Below are 23,226 nucleotides of genomic sequence, written 5' to 3' on the forward strand. Positions count from 1 at the left end.
GATGTTTTTTTTTGTTTTACTATCAATCACACTACTAACACTGAAGTAAAGGGTGTACGATATGGACAACAACAACAAAAAAAAAACTGATATTTGATAGCGATTTTAGATTTGATGAGAAATTAAATTAGTTTAAGCTACTTATTTTTGTCACTTGGTTTGGCTTCAGTTTTCCCAAGCTAAAAAGTTGTTTGGTGGGTACATTTGTGAGTGTATATATAAGTGTGGAGTTTCTTTGATTTTGCCAAATTGAAGTGCTTGAATCTTTGCTCCCGGAGTGGCATAAAAGTTATCCAAAAGCAGTGTGTAAGACTGGTGGAGGAAACCAGGGTTTCGATTCCATTGATTCAGAAACTGGTCTCAGAAGTGGTCTCTTATTTGATTTAGTTATTATTATTTTTTTTTCCATATATAGTTGGTTGAGGTATCATTGAAAAGTTGCTTTATTTCAGTAATTCAGTTCAAAATGTGAAACTCAAAATCAACCCAAGAGTTTTATTTAACATAAGTTGAATAGTTTTATCAGTAGTATTATACTATTATAGTAGTTTATTATCACGTTTGTCTATTTGTATCACAGTAAATCAGCTGTACACAATCAGTAAGCTAGAACAAATGATAGCCTGGTACACAAAAAAGTGGGCCATAATTTTGCTTGGATTCTCTTTAGCTAAGAGTTTGTTTAGAAATGTTTGAGTAGAAATATTAGAATGTGTTATCATCGTTCCCAGCTCTGACATCCAGCTTCTATGGTAAACAGAAAGCATTAAGTATAAAGCGTTTATATGTATTCAGCCATCAGTGGTTTGCTCCAGCAGTCTGACCTAAACACTGCCTCCCTGAACTCTAAAATAAAACCATATTTATTCTATACAAACTGACCCAGTGCACAAAACAATTATAGGACGTGAGATTTTATATACACATTTATACTGACTGAATTTTTAGTGTAACATTTTTTTTTTCCTTTCCAGAATATCTGCAGCTTTCAGCTCCCACACAGATCATGATCTGAGCACAGGGCAGCACATCTCTGCTGGGGTCCCCAATAAATAAAGATATTTATCTCAAATGCTGTATATACAGTATATGAACTGCAGAGTTTATCTATCATTCATTCAGACTCCAGACACAATAGAACAATGCTTACAGAACTCATTATTCATAAACTTTGGATTTTGGCCAAGCCCATTTTTAAAGTATACTGTATATATCTGCTCTCATAGTATTTCATCTGTGAACACCAATGGAACTATTTTAGCGATCTATAGCGCACCGGTCAATTGCGTGTCTTGTCGATTTGCTATCATGAGGGCACAAGAAAATAATGCTTTGCGCAGCTCGAAACACCTAAAAGCCATGTACCAACTATTTTAATTAATCATGGGTGTGTGTTTGGATGTAATGTGAAATAAAAACCAATCAGTGCGCCAGTTGTCATTCCCTTTAAGAGCCGGGTGAGCTCTGACTTTGGCACATTCGTATCTTAACAGTAGTCTTTTTCCTAACCTAAACCACACTAACTGTAGCTGCACTAACTGTAACTTTTAAATCAACAATATAAAGAATAAAGAATCCACACTGTTAAGATACGAATGTGCCAGTTGTCATTCCCTTTAAGAGCCGGGTGAGCTCTGACTTTGGCACATTCGTATCTTAACAGTGTGGACTGATGATTAATAATACATTGGGAAGTGTCTATTAACAATTACTGTTACTGTAGGTAATGAGCCTAACCTACAGAATCTACTGATTGGTAGAGACAGCACAATCAGGTTTATTTAAGTTTAACACCTTTTTCAATGAGATTAGTACCTCAAAAATGTTAAAAGTTGCAAGATGTTCCCTGACAGTCAAAAACTAGAACTTACTCAGTAAAAGAACAGCAGTGAACAGACAGTGCACTTCCTGTTGGTATCAGTACTGTCTGAATCTCTCTCGGTTACATCAGGCATATGTGTTTAAGCTACAAATACTACAAGCTCCAAATAACCGACTGACAGATTTCACACTCGGCTCCAAATCTCTCACAGACAATAGCCTGCTAATTTTAGCCAAAAATGGCAGCGTGGAATACGAAGTGCCGTATGTGTCGAGGCAGTAAAACTTTAGCAGTCTTCAGGCTGCTCTTTTATTGGCGCTTCGCTCGGCTCCAGCAGCCTCAACATGTCAGTCTCCTCGTCTCAGCAAAAACAGAACAAGAACCGCATCCCAAACTCCGACAAACCGAGCGGCTTCCGCAGCCCGACTGCGAGAAACGGAGTGTGATGATCAAATAACACGCATGCAGGTGAACGAGCAGCGCCAGAGAACCTCATTCGACACGGACTGACAGCCAATCACATTCCAGAGAATATACCTCAAACTGGCTACAGTAGAGCTGATACATGATATTTTTTATTTATTTATTTATTTCGTCTTATTCCAGTTCGGAATACTAATGAAGATATCAAAACTAGGAAATCATACATACAAAGCAATCAGGGTTGTATTGTTATGTATGAGAGTTTGAGAGTTGATACAGTATTTAAATTTTAAGAACTTTATACAGGAGTAAAAACAACAAAAGCAACGTCTCTTTCTAACGTTTAATTATTCATAGATCTTTTTTTTGTCTGCTCAACTTCATTTCATTTGTTAAAATACGTTCATTCCTGCATTTCAGACCTGCAAAACAATAAAAACAGATAGGATATTAATAAATATTGACCACCTTGACCACACTTTAAAAAATGCTTAGTACTCAGGTTACAAGTGTTTCAGGTGTTAGAATTAGTTTTAAAAAGGTTAGAAAGTTAGAGGATTATACCCTCTTCTTGTACAGCCTTGCCTTTAAAATGTATGCAGCACAAGGCAGAGAATCTGCAGAGAAGTACTAAAGAAAAAATCCCTGAATTTTAGGTGTGTCCAAACATTTGACTGGTACTGTATTGTAAAGTATTCAAAGTAACTTTTGAACATTAACTAAATATGTTGTTCTACAAATATTCTAAAGTTTAAAGAGTTCAGAAATCAATATTTGTTGGAATAACCGTTTTTAATCACAGTTTTCATGCATCTTGGTTTCATGTTCTCCTCCACCAGTCTTACACACTGCTTTTGGATAACTTTTTTGCCACTCCTGGTAAATTCAAGCAGTTCAGATTGTTTTAATGGCTTGTGATCATCCATTTAGCTCTTGATTATATTCCAGAGGTTTTCAATTTGGTAAAATCTGTATCTATGTAATATTTGTGGTATATTCTACAGTATAATCCACTTGACCTCAATATCCATGCTATACTGTTGGCTTGCTTTTATAGAAAAGGCTAAAGGCTTGTATACCATTAGATTGATGCCTCCCATAATAAAATCCAAGCACATACCAATGGACCTGGTTGGAAGAGATCGGTAGCTATGTGTGTGTGTGTGTGTGTGTGGAGCTGTTTTTTTGGCAGTAAGAGGGAGTTGGACGGATAAGGAGTTAGATTCTGTAGTGCTTCAGGGCAGCTCTAGCGGATGGAGAATCTTACACTAATGCGGAGGCTCTCAGCAGAGACAAAAGCGTTTTTAAAGCCAGAGCAGGATCTGGCAACCCTCCTGCTTTCAGGGCAGCCTCTCCAACCATCCATCCTGGACAGATAATGGAGTGTCCTTCACCCGCCGACGCCTCAAGGAGTGTCCAGTTATCTCAAGGCACCAGCTACCCACGTTAATAAAGAGTGGGGGGAAAAAGGAGAAGAAAGTCAGAGACTGAGAAAGAAAGAGAGTGAGAGAGAGAGAGACAGGGGAGAAGAGGTAAAGGAAGAGGAAAATAAAAAAAAATCTAAAGAGAACTGGCACTAATTTGAGGAGATATGTGTGCTATCTGCCTATAACCTCAATAGCGGAGTTCCCCTGGGGTTAGTTCAAGCCCCCCTTCTGTTTTCTGTTTTACCTTTATACAGATACAGTACAGGAGATGTAGAAGAAATGGAGGAGGGCCAGGGAAGCTAATATAGACCTCTAAACAACTGGTTATAGATGTTTAGATTTGGACCATAAGCAGATATACATCCAAAATCAGAATAATAACAATTAGATTCAATAGTTATGGCTACAATGAAGCCAGGGATTGTGATTATTTATCCTATAGTAAATTAAAAAAGACAGGAACTTGATATATTGTAGGTGTGGCCATGAATGAAAGATCCATACTGTAAAGAGTTGTGTGCTCCGCCCTCTCCGTCCCAAACTTGAAGCTTACACACATAAAACACAATGATTCTACAAAAACAGGTGAAAAACAAGTTCTAAAATGTGTCTAATGGCAATATATAATCACATTAATGGTTTATGGAAAGTTGAGTCAACATAGAGTTGAACTTTTAGTTTCTGGTGTATATTTACATTATGTCATGTGACATATATTTATGTAATATGGTCTGCTTTTCCAGATTTTGAGATTGACATTGACAGTAGTTTACGTTAGCATTAGCCAGCACTTGTCTGGATCACTTTACCTCCCTCAAACATTCACTGCCCTTATAACCCAGCTGCACCACTAAATATGAATAAAACCACTATTATGGTATGCAAATGTGATAAAATACCTAGCTAACCTTACCTAAAGCTTAGTGCTTACTTATTCAGTGGAAAATTAGCCAGCTCTTTTTTCCATCTTTTGTCTTGTAGTCCTTCTGGGAGCAAAGCTGTTTTAATGTATCCAATATAGCGCCAATATTTACTACTGTTTTATTCTGTCATGCAGTTTTTTAGAAAGATACTAAAGCTGCAGAAAGCTGTGTTTAATCTCACTATAGGCTGAATAAATTTTACAGGTGTCTGATCACTTCCGCCTAATAAGAAACTAACCTAATAGCTCAATGCTCAGGTTTTGTCTGAGACAGTGTGTTATTGCTTTATGGAGCATCGTCTCAATCTGATACTGTGGACTGGGATCAGAGCCAATGCAGGAAGCTTCAGTTTTTTAATAGACCAGGTATCAGCTATTTTATATAGCACCAATCCTTGGTGCCATAAATGGAAACATCCTGTATTTGTAAGGGCTTGATCAGAAACCCCCCACCAACACCAGCATAGAAATTGCAGCAGCATTAGTTTGCCGTGGTGCTTTCAGGTCCATTTATAAACATTGTTATTAATATTGAATAATCCTATATCCGTCACACCCCGCAAGTGTTTCCTGTCTTTATGCTAATGCCCTCCTCTCTCTGCGGCCACGGTTTTTATAGACATCCTACACCTCTCAAACTCCGCCCGGCTAATGTATTCTTATAGCACCCTGTCCCAAGAGAAACTCTACCCTTTACTTAAGAAATGGATCCATTTCCCCAGCCCATCTTTCACAACACGATGAATGCACAATGCATAATTCATACGCCATCTCTGTCTCTCTATCCCAATAACATTACAATGAAACCCTGTAAATATGGAGAGAGCATCCAACACTGTCCCCAACCTCTCTACACTCTCTCTAGGACACAATCTGCTCTCCAGACACAAAACCCTGTCTGTGGAGAAGGACACCGGACAGTTTTTACTGGCCGTTTTACTACAGGGAGGGTCCAAATGTGATTTAATGTGATGGTATTACAAAAAAAGGGTCCATATGGAAGCAATGTCTTGGAAGATATTACATGTATTATACTGTATATTGTTAGGAAATAAAGCAAATACGGTCAAATCTAAAATCAATTAAACAAGTAAAACAAGTAAACTCAGCAAAATTGATGATATTGTCCAAATATATGTCCAAATATATGTCCTATTTACTATATAGTGCACTATTTTTTTATAGGGTCATTTAAAAACATGCTATTTTTTCCCATGCTCTGCAATAATCCCCCAATGCATCGCAATAAGTAATGTACAAACAATGTACCCAAGCAGGCATGGCAGAATACCCATAATCATATGGTTTATAGATTCACACCTTTCAGAGAAGTTACACAATCTGGTTGCAGTATGATATGTAGATTTGAACTCTTCCTTAAATTGTGCCTTGATTTCTTGATGAAAGGACCAATAGAAATACTTTAAAATGACCTGACATAAACTCTTTTTACATAGACTTACATGGAGCTGACCATCATATACAATTTGTATAGCCTTGCATAAAGACATGAAATACATTACTATACATTACATTACACTACATTACATTAAATGGTACCACTTTAAAATATGACTACCTTTATAAAGGGTTTATAAATGGTTTAGTTTATTAATGGTTACTAATTAGGTTGTAAATGCCTTAAAAATCATTAATAATCAGTTATAACACATACGTAGAACATACATGAACATAGACCTGTTGTTTGCCAAATAGTGAACCCACAGCACTAGAACTGATTATTAATGATTTTAAGGCATTTACAACCTAATTATTAACCATTAATAAACTAATTGTAAATCAGTTATTAACCCTTTATAAAGGTAGTCTTATTTTATAGTGGTACCCATTAAATATATTTAATTTAGGCTATCAGCAATAACACTGCAGATATTATTAATAGATCAGTGTTGACCTTGAAGATACATTATTGTGAGGTCATTTCCACAACTCACAACTCCCATTACAGACGGAGCACTGTGTGAGTTCATCAGGTTACAGAAAGTATAAAGTTGTATTCACGCTAGAATTACTACGTATTTAGCTCATAAAAACTGTGATAAAATCACAAGTTTTGTCAGTAATTGCTCTGTAATTTACACCTAGTCCTCAGGTCCTCAAACCTTGTCCAGCTCCAACAGAGCTTTACCAAACTTCACTTAACCCTTGTGTGGTGTTCGGGTCTGTGGGACCTGTTTTCATTTTTCATCAAATGATACAAAAAAAATATTTTTTCTAACTCAAACTCATTGGCATTGGCTCATTTTTTTTGTGAAAAACATATATCAAAACACATTTTCGATAAACACACACTGTACACCCCCCCCCCCCAACCATTTATATTACATACAGTCTGTTTGGCCAAAGGCTAATAAACATTGCTTCATTTGTAAATTTGAAACTAAACTAATTTTCTACTCATATCTTGAGTTTAATTCATTTTCTTTTACATTTTATTAAAAAACTAATAAAAAAAAAGAGTAGCACTTTTTAAAAGAAATGTAACATAAGAAAGGTAAAGGGCAAATATTAACCATGTAAGCTGTTTATATTGCTTGCAATGTAGGTGAAGCAAGCATGTGTAAAGCATTTTAATGTAAAATTGCTTAATTTTGCTGAATTAAATACAAGTAACAAAGTAAACGAGTAACAACAATTTGAACACCACACAAGGGTTAATTTCATGTGTTCGTTTTTTTTTACAACGCAAGAGTTGGGCCTAAACTAGTTTCTGCGTTTTCCGCAATGCAGGACAAAGCCTCAAACCCACAAGGAGAACACCAAGAACATGTAATTTTGGTCACTCTGCTTAACTCCGATGCTCCAGAGCTGAATGCTTTATTTGTGGAAATAAGCCTGGGCTCTCCGTGGGACGCTGCAGGTCCTAGTGGGAGCCGAGCAGCTGCCATGGTTTTCGGCTGCTAATAGGAAAAGCTCTCAATGGAGCCTCACTCTCGCTAATCAGGGCATGCTGGAAGCGCAGTCATCACTCCACTTTCGTAAAGGCAATGGAGATTAACTGATTTCCATCTGCCTGCAATGAATAAATTAAGCGCGGTCAGTCTCGAACCAACCGCCGCGTCCAGACGGCGGGTCAATAAATCAATAATGCGTGCAAACAAATGAAAAAAAAAAAAAAAAAAAAAAAAACAGAACAGTTTGAAAACTACTTTCTCCTGTAATGGGAAGAGAATGAGATGCAGCGAATGGCATACTTCATTCTTGATGCCTTGGTGCATTTTTTCAGTTTACAGGACCTTTATTTTGAAAGGAAAGAAAAGTAAAGGGGCTTATAATTATTATAAGGGTTATAAGCAAGACTTATCATACTGTATATGCAAGTCTACAAAACAAGTTCATTAACCTATTAAAACAACACAGCCACTTTGCATCAACTGAACATACAACATCTACTACAGTATACCATGGCAATACCATAGCAGGCACTTAGCAACATTTAGCATATCAACACAACAGTTTAGCTGCAATCTAGATATGCCAGAATTTAAGCTTTTTTTTTTTTTTATCAGCCTGGATGCAATCATGATGTGCCAGACATTGAATTTAGGGTTATATGTATCATGTTGGCCAAACACACGATATACACACACAGATACCAAACACACAGTTTATTAAGTAAAGGGCTAAAACCTATAGGAATGGTCAGGGACAGGCAAGGTCAGTAACAAAAGAGCAGCAAAGACAAACAAAATACCATGATATCCAAAAATCGACAACCGGTCGACAACTAGAAAGCTAACAAAACAACAAATGGCTAGGCTAAAGAATGGTCAAGTATAGAATAGGTAAGTAAATAGATTCAATGCAGGCTGCTTAGAACAGAAAAAGTGAGCTATTTATACTAGGAAGGCCAGGTGAAAATGATTAGAAGGCCGGTGAGTTAGAACACTGAAGCGTCACATGACAAAGCATGTTTTTTTTTTTTTTTTTTCGTGCAAAAGCTAGAGCTAGAGTCCATGGCAGGCAGGCAGACGATGTCGGGACTGAATATATGTTGCTTTCTAGGAAATCAAGCTTCTAGGTATACCGTACTTATTAACAACTACTAAAGTTAAGCTGAAGTTTAGTATACATGACCCTTTATTTTGAGTTTAAAGCTCAACTTCCAATTGTCTCAATTAATCTCAATTAATTATCCTATAAAAGCAGCTCTGCTGTATTCATAACACCCTCAAAATAAAATAAAAAAATATACTAACCAGCTACATTCATTAAGATCTTCTCTCCACGAATAAAGGGACAGTATTATCGAGGTGATAACAAACATCACCAAACAAATATCTGAAATATATATGAAGCCCTCTAAGCTTCAGCAGCATTCAGAGAGGAAAACAATGCCTTTCAGTCATGACTTGTTGATGAAGGACACACACGCCGGTTCTGAGGCGAGATCCTTTGCGGTTTATTGTTCTGCAGTGTGAGGAGGAAAGCTGGGCAAAGCCGAGGATACACACAGCCGCCTCGTCATGTGTCGTCTGAGAACAGCTCCATAATAACAGGCCAACAACTCTCTGCCTGTGGAGTTTGACCATCTGCCCTTGCTAGCATTTCCTGACCACAGGAATTCTCGCCAGAGAGAGATAGAGAGAGAGAGAGAAAGAGAGAGAGATGTCCAGTCACACAATACCATTATAAAGCCTTACGTCACTGTCAAAAGCACTTTATTACATCTTTGCTGTTTAGTTTTAGTTTCATACATATAAAACGTACTGTAAATAACATACACAGCATATGTATAAACGTAATTTTATCCATATATAAGTAAAAACAGCGCAACATCTTAAAAAAAGTAAAACAAGCAGTTCTTTGCCAATTCATTTAAAACTGTCTCACTTCCCTCTGTCGCCCAAGCTGATCTGGACTCCATGTCCCAGAATGCCGCTGACCATTACATGACTTCTGATCGTCATTACATGATCACCTGACTATTGAATGTTTTTACCTGCTTTCCTGTCTATACATACCCTATACATCCTTTGTTCAGTTAGTTGCCAAGTTTTAACTAGCCACCTAGCATTACTAGCATTTTTGTTGCTCTTGTTTGATTTTCCGTGTATTACCTTTGCTACTCTAGTTTGACTTTGACTTTTTGACTAACCCTTGTTTGTTCGGTTGTTCGGCCTTGCATCTTTTGAAATGTATCTGTTTAGAGTTTATCCTAGTCTTGTAATAAAAGCCTTTTTCCCTTTCTTAAATCTGAATGTGAATCTGAATTAACTTTGGTTAGTTTCAGCAGGAAATAATAGAAACAGGGACGAGCTCTGGTATTGTAATTTAATGTAAATGGTTTGGTAATCAAATACATTAACTGATCTTTGAAGTTACTGTTGAAACATGTTTGTTTGTAGTTTTTTAGGCTGTTCTGAAAACTCAATGAAGGCAGTCTGAGACATATTTGGTCTGGATGAAGAGATGAGTCTGATTCCGCCTCTAATCTAATCTAATCTAATCTAATCTGCTGTGTCTACTGTGAGTCTTGTTGTATATTCAACAACATAGTGGACACTTTTGGCTTCATTTCAATCGAACAGAAGGAAATCAATCCACTGTGTCAATGCTAGTATATAGCCATTGTTTTTCACTAATTGGTCAAAACCAAAAAATAGACCAAAACTACCATAAAATGAGAATAGTTTGATGGTTTGGTACCATGATTTGCCCAGGCTTTGCTTTGTGAATGGCGGGGCAATAAAAAAGGTATAACTATTGAAGGCAAAAATCTGTCCTAGTTCTACGTCTTCTATTTAAACTAGTCTTACCCACTTAACTCAACTCCAACACACACACACACACACAACATTTATCAATAGCTCGATTTATCACAATGACAGACAGTAGACACAGTCATAGTTGGGTAGTTAGTTGTAAATTCATGCAGGAGCCTATGGCACAGGGCAAAATCAGCTTAAAGCAACAATATGACAGCCCTTTAAAATGAGAACTCAGAGTTGGACGGAGCCGGTAATGAGCGCTGGAATCATTTTACACAACAGCATGCAGTGTGAAGGCTTCTCAGAGCCTGATGCTCTGAGAACTGTGTCTCTCTCTGTGTGAGCGTGTGTGTGTGTGTGTGTTTGTGTGAGTGTGTGTGTTGTTTATCTATCTTCGCACCGTCTGGGGTCCTGAGGGAGGGCTGAAAGCAAAGCTCACACCTTTTCAATCAAAGCCCACAAAACCCAAAGGCAAACCAAGGAGACACTCAGAGACTCAACTGGTTTAGCACTTATTAGAACGGACGGCAATGACAAATATTAGGCCTAATGCTCAGGAGGATGCTGCGCCGTATTAGCAGATGTGTGTGTGTGTGTTGTGTCCTGAGTGTATCAGAGATGGATCACCTCTGCTTACAGAAAGCAATACTCTCATGGCTTAATTCCCTCGCAGATCTATTCTAATGGTGTGTGTCAGGTGTCTTGGGTATATTTGAGAATGATCACTAGCTCACCTAAAAAGGAAGTGGAAGAAAAAGTACATAGCGCCATGCTAAGCGCCGTTCATTAACAGCCAGCACTGGAACATTCCTTATAAACAGCCCCCACACAGCCTCGCCGTACTGTAGAGTAATGGAGTAAAGAAGCAGGAACACGGCTCTTAGTTGGAAAACCAAAGTCTAAGGATTTGTATTTTAATCAGATTGAGTTATTTCACAAGTCCTTTCTGGATTATATAAGAAATCCAGTCAATATTATCCTGCAAATCCAAGCGAGATTATTCCACGAGGCTGGTCATGATAAAGTATTCCAAGAGACCGGCCAAGATAACAAAGCAAATTCCAGTCAATAGTATACTATCGATACAATCAAGATAATTTCACATTCTATTTTATTACAATTGTTACGAGCCCCTTGTAAGATGGTGGCTGGGGTATGAGAGGTACAAGTTAGGCAGTAACAATATGAGTGTGTGTTGTTACATGGAAGTGAGGAGACAGACAAGTTGAGTTCCTTTGAGCTTTTTACTCAGAAAAAGGTTTAATTGTTTAAAAGACATGTAACAGTACAGATTTGTTTAAGGAAGTTAAAACTCAAAAAACAACCTTCTGGCTGGACCATGGATGGTGCCAAAGGAAAGAAATAAAGAAAAACAACTTACCTACCTAACCAAAAAAATAACCTAACAAAAATATTCAAACGTGGTGGCACCCACCCCTTACCTAGTGTCTATACAAGATTTTTTCCTACTGTGATGGAATGTATAGGCGCCTCTCCTTGCCTGTCCATGCCAGGGTGGTTAGAGACAGAACTGAGTAAAAAGTTACAAGACATTCAATATCTCCAGTGAAGGTTCCTTTGCCAATCCAGGAAGTCAATCCAAGTTCACTTCCTAATCTAGTCAAGATTACTCCTTGTGTCCAGTCAAGAAAATTTACTTTATTTCACTAAATTGAGTTCAAAATATGAAACTCATTAAAACTTTATATAAGACCAAATGGTACTTTTGGACTCACTGTGTTTTATTATCAAGTCCGAAGTCAGTGCAGTGTTTTCCCGGGAAAATCTTAAACATCACTTCATGCTTCTCTCTGCTCTGACAACTTTTATGGAGATGCGGATTTCATTTTCCAGCAGGACTTGGCACACTGCCCACACTGACAAAAGTATCAATTTGGTCTTATAATATAATATTCACATTTTTTGAGGTACTGACTTTTGGGTTTTCACTGGTAGTCCAGTCTGGGTTATTCAGCATTTTCAGTTTTTAGGTTTTTAACCCAAGTCTAGTCAAAGATTAATCCACATGTCCAATCAAAATTATTGCTAAAGTATAGCCCAGATTATTTATCAAATCCAGACAAGTTCAGTCTATTTTATTTTTCAAATCCAGCCAGGGATATACTGTAGATCTAATTAAAATTTATTCCATAAGTCCAGTCAAGGTTATTCCGCAAACCCTGCCAAGTTTATAGCCAAAGTACAGTCAATTTTATTTCACTAATCCTCTAAATCCAGGTGATATTATCCTGCAGATCCAGCCAAGATTCTTCCACAAATATATTAAAGTTTATAACCCAAGTATGGCCAAGATTATAGGATATAGACAGCGAGATACTGTAGAAACTGAGTATACTGCAAATCCAGTCAGTATTATTCCACCAATCCAGTCAAGATTATTTTGCTGAAGATTATACAATTATACAAAGGATAACACTTTCATAAATATGCCATTAACTAATGATTAATAATTGTTATTTGTCACATTTTAAGACCCTAAAAAGTTGCTATCACATTTGTAAATATTAAAGAAAGCATTGGCAAGATGAGCTGCAATTGATAAACATTTGCCCAGTTTAAAATTTAATAATATTCAAATTCTGATGAGCTAATGATGTGCTAACATTTGTATTACATATATCCATGCTCATAAATAAATAAGTAAACTAATACTTTGTTCACATCTACTGATCATTATTTAAAAATATATTAATGAAAGTTATTATAAAGTGTTACCAGATGAAGTAAGGATTGTTCTGTAAATCGAGTGAAAATTATTCAGCTAATCCTATATGTATATATATATATATATATATATATATATATATATATGTATATATAAATATGTACTTGATTTAATTTGTATTGACTAAAAGCAATTAAAACCATGAAACAGAAGCATACTTCCCACAGCAACTAAATTGTGAATTCTGTCTGTCCTCATGATCACGCACACAAGTCATTAAAACCTATTGTTATTCACATGGACTAATCATTTACCATTATTCTGCATGACAACCATAATCTATTGTTATCAACGCTGCACAAAGCAAAAAAAAAAATAGTTTATTCCAAGCCAGACCCCCCCCCCCCTCCCTCCCCACCTCATACCTCTTTTTTTTTATCTGTAATAACACCATAACTATAATAAAATCACTGCAGATGCCTGGCGTACAGCTGATTACTGCTGTACCTAACTACTGCTATACACGGCAATCACCTGCACTCCTCCAAACAGCCACGGACAAAAGACTGCGTGATTATAAACATGAATGTCATGCAGTGAACGCTGGGAAAGAAGCAGTCCGCTGGGAAAAGGAACAGCTGACACGGCTGAAGGGGAGACGGAGTGTGTGTGTGTGTGTGTGTGTGTGTGTGCGTGGAAAACACAGCATGTACATGTACAGAATATTTATGTTCAGTATGTACACGACTGGTATTGCTTATATTTTCCATATGCTATATATATATATATATATATATATATATATATATATATATATATATATATATATATATATATATACACAATAATATTGTTCTAATTTATTTAATATCACGTTTTTCCCCTCTCCATGTCTCCGCCCATGTCTTCATTGCTCCCTCCTGTGTTAATTTGTAGCTCCGCCCCTCATTACCTGCCCCCAGGTGTTTCCTGTTTCTAGTTCCCTCAATGTGTATTCAAGCCCCTGTGATTTCAGTGTTAGTTGGTCTGGTCTTGTGCGTGTTTGGCGTCTGTCAGTTTTGAAAGTTTATTCAGTGTTAATTCCAGTAGTCCTGTCTGTTCTTGTATCTTGTTTTGAGTTTGATTTCGGTTTGTTGTTTTATTGTTTTATTGTAGATAAATTACCTGCATTTACGTCCACCTCGCATCCTCCCTGCTGCATTCAAACACTGATGTTTGTATTTTTATTGTGAAACATATATATATATTTTTTTTTGCGTGATTGTGTAGGCAGTTTATATGAATATAATAAATGTTCTGCACTTTATTCATGTCAAATAATTTTTCAATCATAAAGAATTTTAATTGAAAAACAATACATTGTTGTAAATTTAATATTGAAGATATTTTATACTATAGATTCTTCTAAGTAGCAGATTTATGTTTGAAGACAGATCTGCACACTCTTGGTGAGATTTTAATCTCAGTGTCTCTTCATGAGGCAGCGTCATCTGAAATAGTTTTATTTTCTCAGTGTCTTAAAGGAAGGAGTTCCTGGAGGTGCTGAACAGTAGTTGCTGCTTTTCCTTCATGCTGTGAAGCTCCAGCTCATCCCAATTAAATCACCTCAAATCAGCATCTCAGTTAATCAGGTTTAGATCAGGAGATTTTGGAGACCTAACTATTATTATTATTATTTTTATTTTTTTGTACTATTTGTTATGTAATTCCATATGCGTCCCTTAATTGTTTTCATGTCTTTAATAGAAAATACACTGAATAAAAAAATAGAGAAAACATTAAAGGTGTGTCCAAACATTTGACTGGTACTGCAAAACCTTTTTATATATACACATATATTATATAAATATATCTATATATTTTAAGTCCATATTGCCTACTCTAGGCGGTAAGTGTGTGTGTGTGTGTGTGTGTGTGTGTGTGTAAAGCATATGAATGTTCCAAGTGTGCACGTCTGGTATCTGTCTGTGTTGTCCATGTACTAAGGGGATATATGTATGTATGTGCATATGTGCATGTACATATATGTGTGTGTGTGTGTGTGTGTGGCCTGGGTGCACACTTGAGGTCAATGTGCATTTGTTGTTATTTGTGTGGGACTAGTTCTTTCGTGTCCTTGGGCGTATGTGCATAGGATGTAAATTTTATGTGTGTGTGTAAGTGTGTGTGTGTGTGTGTGTGTGTGTGTGTGTGTGTGTGTGCACATCCCTGCCCTCCTTAATCTGGGTGAGTGGCTGTACCAGCGTCTCAGTGATGCATCGTGACAGTCGGCGGTACTCCGGTCATTTGGTGCACACACACGCACACACAGATCCATATTCCCATCAATCCGCCGGACTGGAGGGAGCAGTGACCGAGAGGGAATGTAGGTCAGAGCCGGAGAATGTTCCGGCACTTTCAGCCAAGATAAGGCCCGCCCCCCTCCACCACCGCTACACCACAATTACTGTGTGTGTTGGGGGGGTTGAGAGGGCGTATGGGCTTCGTGGCCGGAGGGGTGGGATGAGGGGTGCAGTGATATAACCAACATGACAAGAGTCTTAAAACCTTTGGGCCATGAATTAAGACGAGTTCCTTTACTCTGAGCGCTTTTCCACCAATAGAACTCTGGTTCTTGATCTAGTTCCATTCGGGTTTATAAAAACCGTGGTGCTTTTCAGTGAACCAGCCCATGTTTCCACCACGTTTTAGTGTTTTTAGGGTCAAAACGTCACATCATACATCATTAACAGAAGGTGTTGAACAGTGGTGGTAAACCTAGAACCTACTACTCTTCGGTTCCCATTGCAAACAAACATTCCTGATTCTGGAACCTACTTTTGTTGGTGTAAACACTACAAACAATCCACAATTACCTTTATAATCTGTATTATACCACAGTTAGTTCCGACCCTGCAATGTGATTGGCTGGGAGGCATTCTCTGAGTGCCATTATCAGCAGGTAATGCACTGTAACTGAAGCTCTCCATGTATTATTCCACCACAGTTTACCTAACAAAACGATGCAGCGCTTACAAGCCAAACAGCAAAGCTACAAACAAACCAGCGACTGAAACTATTTTAACTCGCAGAGTTTTTACAACCAATCATATCATATTCTCTTGTCCTCTTTTACTATTTAACTGAAAGTATTTCCAAAACTTACTCTAAACTCCCTAAGACTTTTTAATCACAGTTTTTTCATGCATCTTGGCAAGTTTTCCTCCACCAGTCTTACACACTGCTTTTGGATAACTTTATGCCTTATACTCCTGGTGCAAAAAATCAAGCAGTTCAGTTTGGTAGTTTGATGGCTTGTGATCATTCGTTTTTCTCTTGATTATATTCCAGAGGTTTTTAATTTGGTAAAATCTTAAAAACCCATCATTTTTAAGTGGTCTCTTCTTTTTTCCAGAGCTGTATATCGAGTATCGCAGAATCACAGTATCGTGTATCACTGTGTTCTCTGGTGCTCCAAACAGTTTCTTTCCCCCCTATTTTACCAGGCAGGTTCAGTAACATCAAAGTGGGCTATTTTCTAAGACCACCTTAACATCATTAACACCACCTTTATTTACAGTGCGCTAAATCAATGCAGTCGATGGTAACACGCTTCTGCACAGCCTATAGACTTCAGAGCAGCTGATACAGGACTGCTGTTCCTCACACACACACACACACATTACAGAGCCTCTACACACACACACACACACACACACACACACACCAAGCAAGTCATTAGCACTCTGTCTCTAGTACAATGGAGTACTGTGTGAAGTGATTCTGCATATTGGTTCATTCTCTCTGTTTCCAAATTCACTTTTCAGAACGAGCTTAAACGTGCTCTGTAACATTTACACCACATGGACTGAAGTGTTGGGAAATGAGATTGAATGCTTTTCTTTCTGGGGAAATTATTTGAAATTAAATCAAATTAATTGAAACAGACTTTCAGGATCAATCTTGGCGTATTCTTGGTTGGTTTGTTTAGTTGTTTCATCATTTTCCTATTGTGGCTGCTCCCGAAATGAATGGGAGATGGCTGGTTTGAATCCAGGTCATGCAGCTTGCCACGAGGTGCCAGAGCCCTGAGAGAGCACAATTGAATTTGCTCTCTCTGAGTGGGTATAGTACAGTAGATGGCACTCTTTCCCCTCATCGCTCTTAGGGTGATGTCGATCAGCACAAGGCTGCGTCTGTGAGCTGATGTATCGGAACCGAGTCGCTGCGCTTTCCTCCGAGCGTTAGTGCTGTGATGCGACTCAGCAATGCTGCATCAGCAGCAGTTTAAAAAAAAAGAGGCGGTGCTTGGCTTTACATGTATCGGAGGAGGCGTGTGCTAGTCTTCACCCTCCTTGTGTTGTGACATCACCTGTAATGGGGAATATACAGCTAAGTAGCATGAGAATGGGTGGGACAATTTTGCACGTGTGTAGTTTCAAAAATTGACATATGACAGATGTAAATTATACAGAAAAAAACGCTTCCAACAACTGTTTATGGCTTGTTTCTCAATATAATAAGAAAACAAATTGATAGAAATTTGCTGCTGCTGGATAGTTTTGTTCACAAACAAGTCACTTTTCATGATAATCAAAGAAAGAGAAAAGTGTCAGATGCCTGTAAACTCCATCATTACGATGGACTGTGTACATAACTTTAACATTCTCTAAATCCATGTTTAAAAGTTCAGTTTAGCTAAACATCTGCACTGATTAAAGCCTGCTGCAGGTTACGCTCCAAACCAAAACCCAATCAGCAGAGTTTCACCACATCATTTACCAAACAATATGAAGCATCTGTAGGAAATCTATAGGGAACCACATTGCAGGGTAAACCACGACCGAACGCTCCCATAAAACCACCTGCTAAGAGAGATGGAGGTTGTCTGGTATAATTGCTCCGGCACCACGTCCCTATTATACGCTTCTGAAGGCCGCATTGTGCTTGATTCCTTTGTAAAGCTAAATGAAAGAGCAGTTCTGACAGTTTAAATCCACCATTTCCAGTTGGGTAAACCCTCTCCCCGCAGTAATGAAGACGTCCAACCAGGAGGGAAGTGTATGTTTGTGCACAGCTGCAGGAAAAAACGTCCCAAACTCCCAACGAGCAGAAAACGCCACAGTCCTCCGAGTTTACGCAGGTAATGAGACGCCGCGCTGCAGTTAAGCAGGACTAATGCCAGCATGGATGTGGAGCCTAAACTCACAAATTTAGCTCCGCTTTTTTTAATGATGTGAGGAGGTAATGTGGCATGCGTTGCTTATCTCACCACATTAAAAAGACTTGCTTTGAAAGATAAATCTGGCGTTTACTTGGAGGTGCTGTGATTCCCCTGCTTTGTGATAAAGTAGTAGTGAAACAGCAACTGTGTTGAATTATTATTTTTATTTATTTATTTATTTTTATTTTTTTTCAGGTTTCAAATTTCAAGCCACAACCAAAATGAGGTTTTTTTCAGTAAATAGTGTGGGGCACTATAATAGTGAATAATATATATATATATATATATATATATATATATATATATATATATATATATATATATATATATATATACAAAACCTTAAAAAAAAAAAAAAGCTAATACATAATATGCATTGCAATGGACATTGTAATGAGGGGTCTAAATGGGGTTAAAAAAACAGTTTACTGCAGTAATTCAATTATATATATATATATATATATATATATATATATATATATATATATATATATATATATATATATATATATTTATAATTGAATTACTGCAGTAAACTGTTTTTTTTAACCCCATTTAGACCCCTCATTACAATGTCCATTGCAATGCATATTATGTATTAGCTTTTTTTTTTTTTTTAAGGTTTTGTAGCACATAACCCTTTTTTGAGACCTGTTATCAACAAGAATAGATCAATGAACCAGCCAATGAAAGAGTTGACAAGCCAGTGAACCAGTATCAGAGTCCCGTCCATTGCAAACAAAAAAACAAAAAAACAAACAAAAAAAAAAACACAGCAACTCATTAGGATATTAGGGCAAGACGTTAGATTTAACAAGATCAGACAATTGGCACTAAAAAAAAATAAATCTTAGCAATTTAAAATGTCTAATTTTAAGGGAATATATATATATTTTTTTTCTGATCTTGACCTTAATCGGTCTTACTTAGAATTTTCTCACAAACTATATATATTGCATTTCTACTGCCCTTTTTACTAGTGTGTTTACTAGTGTGGATACAATGGAAATAATGGATACAATGTTACCTTTAGCTTCTTCGAACACCAAAAAACTCACCAAAACCACATAATAGCTTAAGCATGTCACATGACACTTTTTAATCAGTCATCTGCCAAAGATAAAAGCTCAAACTCAAATCGAGCACAAACAAACAACAACCTTAAAAAAACAACTATTTACCCACAAACAATGAAAAGACAATAAACCATTATTGTGTTTTTTTTGTCCTAGGTGCTCTTTCGTACCGAAGCTGAAACCAGATTCCACCTTTTACACACCATCCGTATTTTGCTCTAAAAAGTGAGAAGTGTAAGTGTGAACTCAGATGATGTAATCCATGTTATTCCCCAGAACAGAGGAAAGTTCAGGTTTACTCACTAGAGGAGTGCAGGGCGTCCAGTACTCAGGGTTGAGGTCAGTTCGTGAGCGCAGGTCCAGATAGTCGGGGTTCAGTTCGGTCCGGGCGCGTGTTAGAGTTCCCTACCAATGAAAGAAAAGGGGATTACAACTCCAAAAATGTGGCTGTTAGCACATGCATCCATTATAAATACATTACAGATGTGAATTTCTGGTTCCATTCCCTCTAAGAGCCGGGTGAGCTCTGACTTTGGCACATTCGTATCTTAATAGCGCAACACTTTTGTACGTCTCGGCAGAGGATACTGACCTGCAACGTTATTTTACTCTTTATTCTGTTTATTGTTGAGTTAAAAGTTGGATTTGCACAAGGTGGACCTAAAGGAATGGACTCTGATGATTGGCTGTTGTCTTGGTTCATTTCAGTCAGTGGAGCTCCTGTGTTTTCCACCTCCAAAATATCAAAACACCAGAAATTTACCCGAACACACCTCACTTCCAGACCACCACGCCCATCAGATTATTTTTTTTTTTTTTTCCTGAACTCTCACACTAGTTTAATGGGGCGGTTGCAAGGCATTAAAATAGACTGCTGATGGGGTGTAAAATAGCAATGAGCACCACGCTGCACCTTGTGCAGGTTGTATAATAGGGGCCAAAGAGTTTATTTATATGCACAAAAGTATTGAAAGAGATGCTAATTTATAGTTTCTTCTGAAATCAAAGGTATTCAAAAGAGTTTGTACTGTTTTTTTTTTTTTTTTTTTTTTTTTGTAGTAACTGTCTCTAATGAGAAATAAAAAAAAAACTTCTATTCGGTTTGGAAGAGCAATAGTGAGATAAAGATGAATGTTGGATGATGATCACCAAACTACTTCATCCCAACCATCTCCAGTAATAGAGCAAAAACCAGAGAACACTCCAGAGAACACAGTTCCACTGTTCCATAGCTTAGTGATGGGGAACTTTATACCTCTATACCTCTTTATAGCCCCTCCCTCCAGGCATGGAACCAATAAGAGTGTTTCTCTGCTCCAGAGAGTTTTATCCTATTGGTGATACTTCTCTACATGGGTGTCTTTGTTTGTGCAATCGATGCAACTTAATATAAATGAATGTAGCATTTTGGGTTTTATTGGCTATAAGCCAAAATCATCAACAATATAAGCAGTGTTCTCAAGTATCTCGCACCTCAGCGAGTTCACACGCTCACACGCCACACATGGTATTTCTCACGCTTGCCAATCCATCGGCTGCATATTATAATGTACTCTGGTTGAGCCAATCAGAATATAGATTGCTATGTTGTTAGGCAGACCTAGTAAGAGGGTGGAGTTTCAGCCAGAGTGCCAGGCGCTAAGAACTGTCAGATTCGAAAGTTCTGAAACACGCGTCGATGAACAACTGAGGGAGAACGGCGCGCACCCCCTCACCCCCACCCCCCCCCCCCAATCTCACACCCACCAAACTTCAAAACTTGAGAGCCCTGAATATAAGAAATAAAAACTTTATTAAAATAGATACTCTGTGTTTAATACATCTATATAATATATGAGTTTCACATTTTGAACTGAATCACTGTAATTACTCTAATTTTTCAATAATATTTTTATATCTATAAAATCTAATTTTTTTGAGATGCACCAGTAAACCATAGAACACAATGGTTGGATATGGACACCGTGGATCTTTTAATGAACTGCATGGCGCAGAATAATAGCAATATACAGCAGTGTACTGAATTGTGCTGCCCGAAGGTGTTTAAACTTAATATAGCTGAATGTAGCATTAATTTTGTATGTACTGTAGATATATGCTGTATTTACCTGCCCAAACTGACAAACTGATCAAAATAATATTTTTATTTGCTTTTAAATTTTCATTATCTGTTTTTTTTTTTTTTTTTTTAAATATGCTTCAACAACAACAAAACTAATATTACAAATAATACTACTGCTAATAATAATAATGCAAATGAAAGCCACTATCATTATAAGCATTATCGTCATTATTTGTATTATTATTATTATTATTATTATTATTATTATTATTATTATTATTATTATTATTATTATTATTGTTATTGTTATTACTGTTGTTGTTGCTCTTATTATCGCTGCAGTGGAGAGTGTGATAGTGATGGAGACGGTTCAGGCTGCAGAAGTGAATTACACTCCCATTACAATTAAACCATAATAACAAAGCCACATCGCCGACAGACGGAAGGCTTCCTAAACTCGGCGTCTAATAAAAGAGTTTCTTCTCTCGCGCGCCTGTGTCTGACCTTTCTCAATCACCGCGCTACATCCTTAATAATCTACAACAAAAAAGTGTTAAATTACAGGACGCTGCGTTCGGCCGCTCGGAATTACACGCGGCTCCAGAGGCGGCTCTGTAGAATTATACACACTGATTAGATCTGCTTTGAAAATCAAATTGCTTTTATGAGCGGGCGGCGTTTCATTTCAACCAACCACGGCCATGGATGGAACTTCCTGTACTGATGTCAGCCTTCTAGGGCTGTACAATTAATCGGGGGTCAAATATTGTGATATTATCATGGTATCGGTTCTTGACCTGCAATTTACAGTATCAATGTCAAAGAGGGTTTCTTTGATATGAAAATGAGCTTATTAACCATTAATCACAAGAGTGCTGTGACCATTATGACAAAAATTGTCAGTCTAAATCATGAAAAACACTGCGTATCTCAAATGTGATGCCGTCACAGGTCTAGCGCCTCTGCTGGCTGGTTGCAGTATAGTGTGTTTGAATGCCAAAACAACCCCACCTATGTTCAGTTTAATTTTTCACGTCTAAACCATCTTTCCATCTCTAGTGTATTGACAATATTGACACGTTTTTGTTTTTTTTTTTACCCCAAGAAATCATTTTTTTAACCTTATTCTTTATTCCATTTTAAAAGAAGGCGGGGCTACTCTTGTTGGAATAAAGTGATTGACAGTCTTGACTGGAATGGACCCTCTAAATTACATGGAGTAGCTGATTTCAAGAGGGTCCACAAGTAAGGCTCCACCCCATTTACACCTGTAGTAGACAAGTGGCGAGGTGTTATCTAGTGATTGAGGTTGAAACCTGAGCTGGCCATGATGGCCATGATGTGAAATATGGGAATTGGAGCAAGGCCTGACAGTGGGTGTCAGATGAATGAATGAATGATTCATTTTTTTTTTATTCCACAGTGTCACATGTGCAACAAGAATAATGTTCCAGTCAAAAATTACATAACTCTTCTTAATTCGACGTGTGTGCGCAGTGTGCCAATTCCTGCTGGAAAATGAAATCCGCATCTCCATAAAAGTTGTCAGCAGATGACATGTCTCTCCAAACCATCACTGATTGGTGGAAACTTCACACTAGACCTCAAGCAGCTTTAACTGTGTGTCTCTCCACTCTTCCTCCAGACTCTTTCCAGACTTGATTTACAAATGAAATGCAAAATTCAAAATGTACTGATGATCAGTGATGGTTTGGCGAGTCATGTCTGATATCTGCTGGTGTTGATCCACTGTGTTTTATTATCAAGTCTAAAGTCAGTGCAGTTTTGTTTTCCCAGACAATCTTACAGCACTTCATGCTTCTCTCTGCTGACAACTTTTATGGAGCTGGGGATTTAATTTTCCAGCAGTATT

The 23,226-nt window shown here is 37.5% G+C and overlaps 1 protein-coding gene across 1 annotated transcript in view; it reads right to left on the minus strand.

Annotated features, from left to right (window-relative positions):
* Positions 1–23,226, minus strand: part of LOC103043300 (protocadherin-9) — a 465,410-nt gene that overhangs the window by 328,654 nt on the left and 113,530 nt on the right. The window contains exon 3 of the mRNA XM_022675410.2: positions 19,595–19,696. Within this exon, the coding sequence (XP_022531131.1) occupies positions 19,595–19,696 (102 nt within the window). The remainder of the gene's footprint in view (positions 1–19,594; positions 19,697–23,226) is intronic.

The sequence above is a fragment of the Astyanax mexicanus genome, chromosome 5 (genome assembly GCF_023375975.1).
Source record: "Astyanax mexicanus isolate ESR-SI-001 chromosome 5, AstMex3_surface, whole genome shotgun sequence".
NCBI classification, from domain to species: Eukaryota; Metazoa; Chordata; class Actinopteri; order Characiformes; family Acestrorhamphidae; genus Astyanax; species Astyanax mexicanus.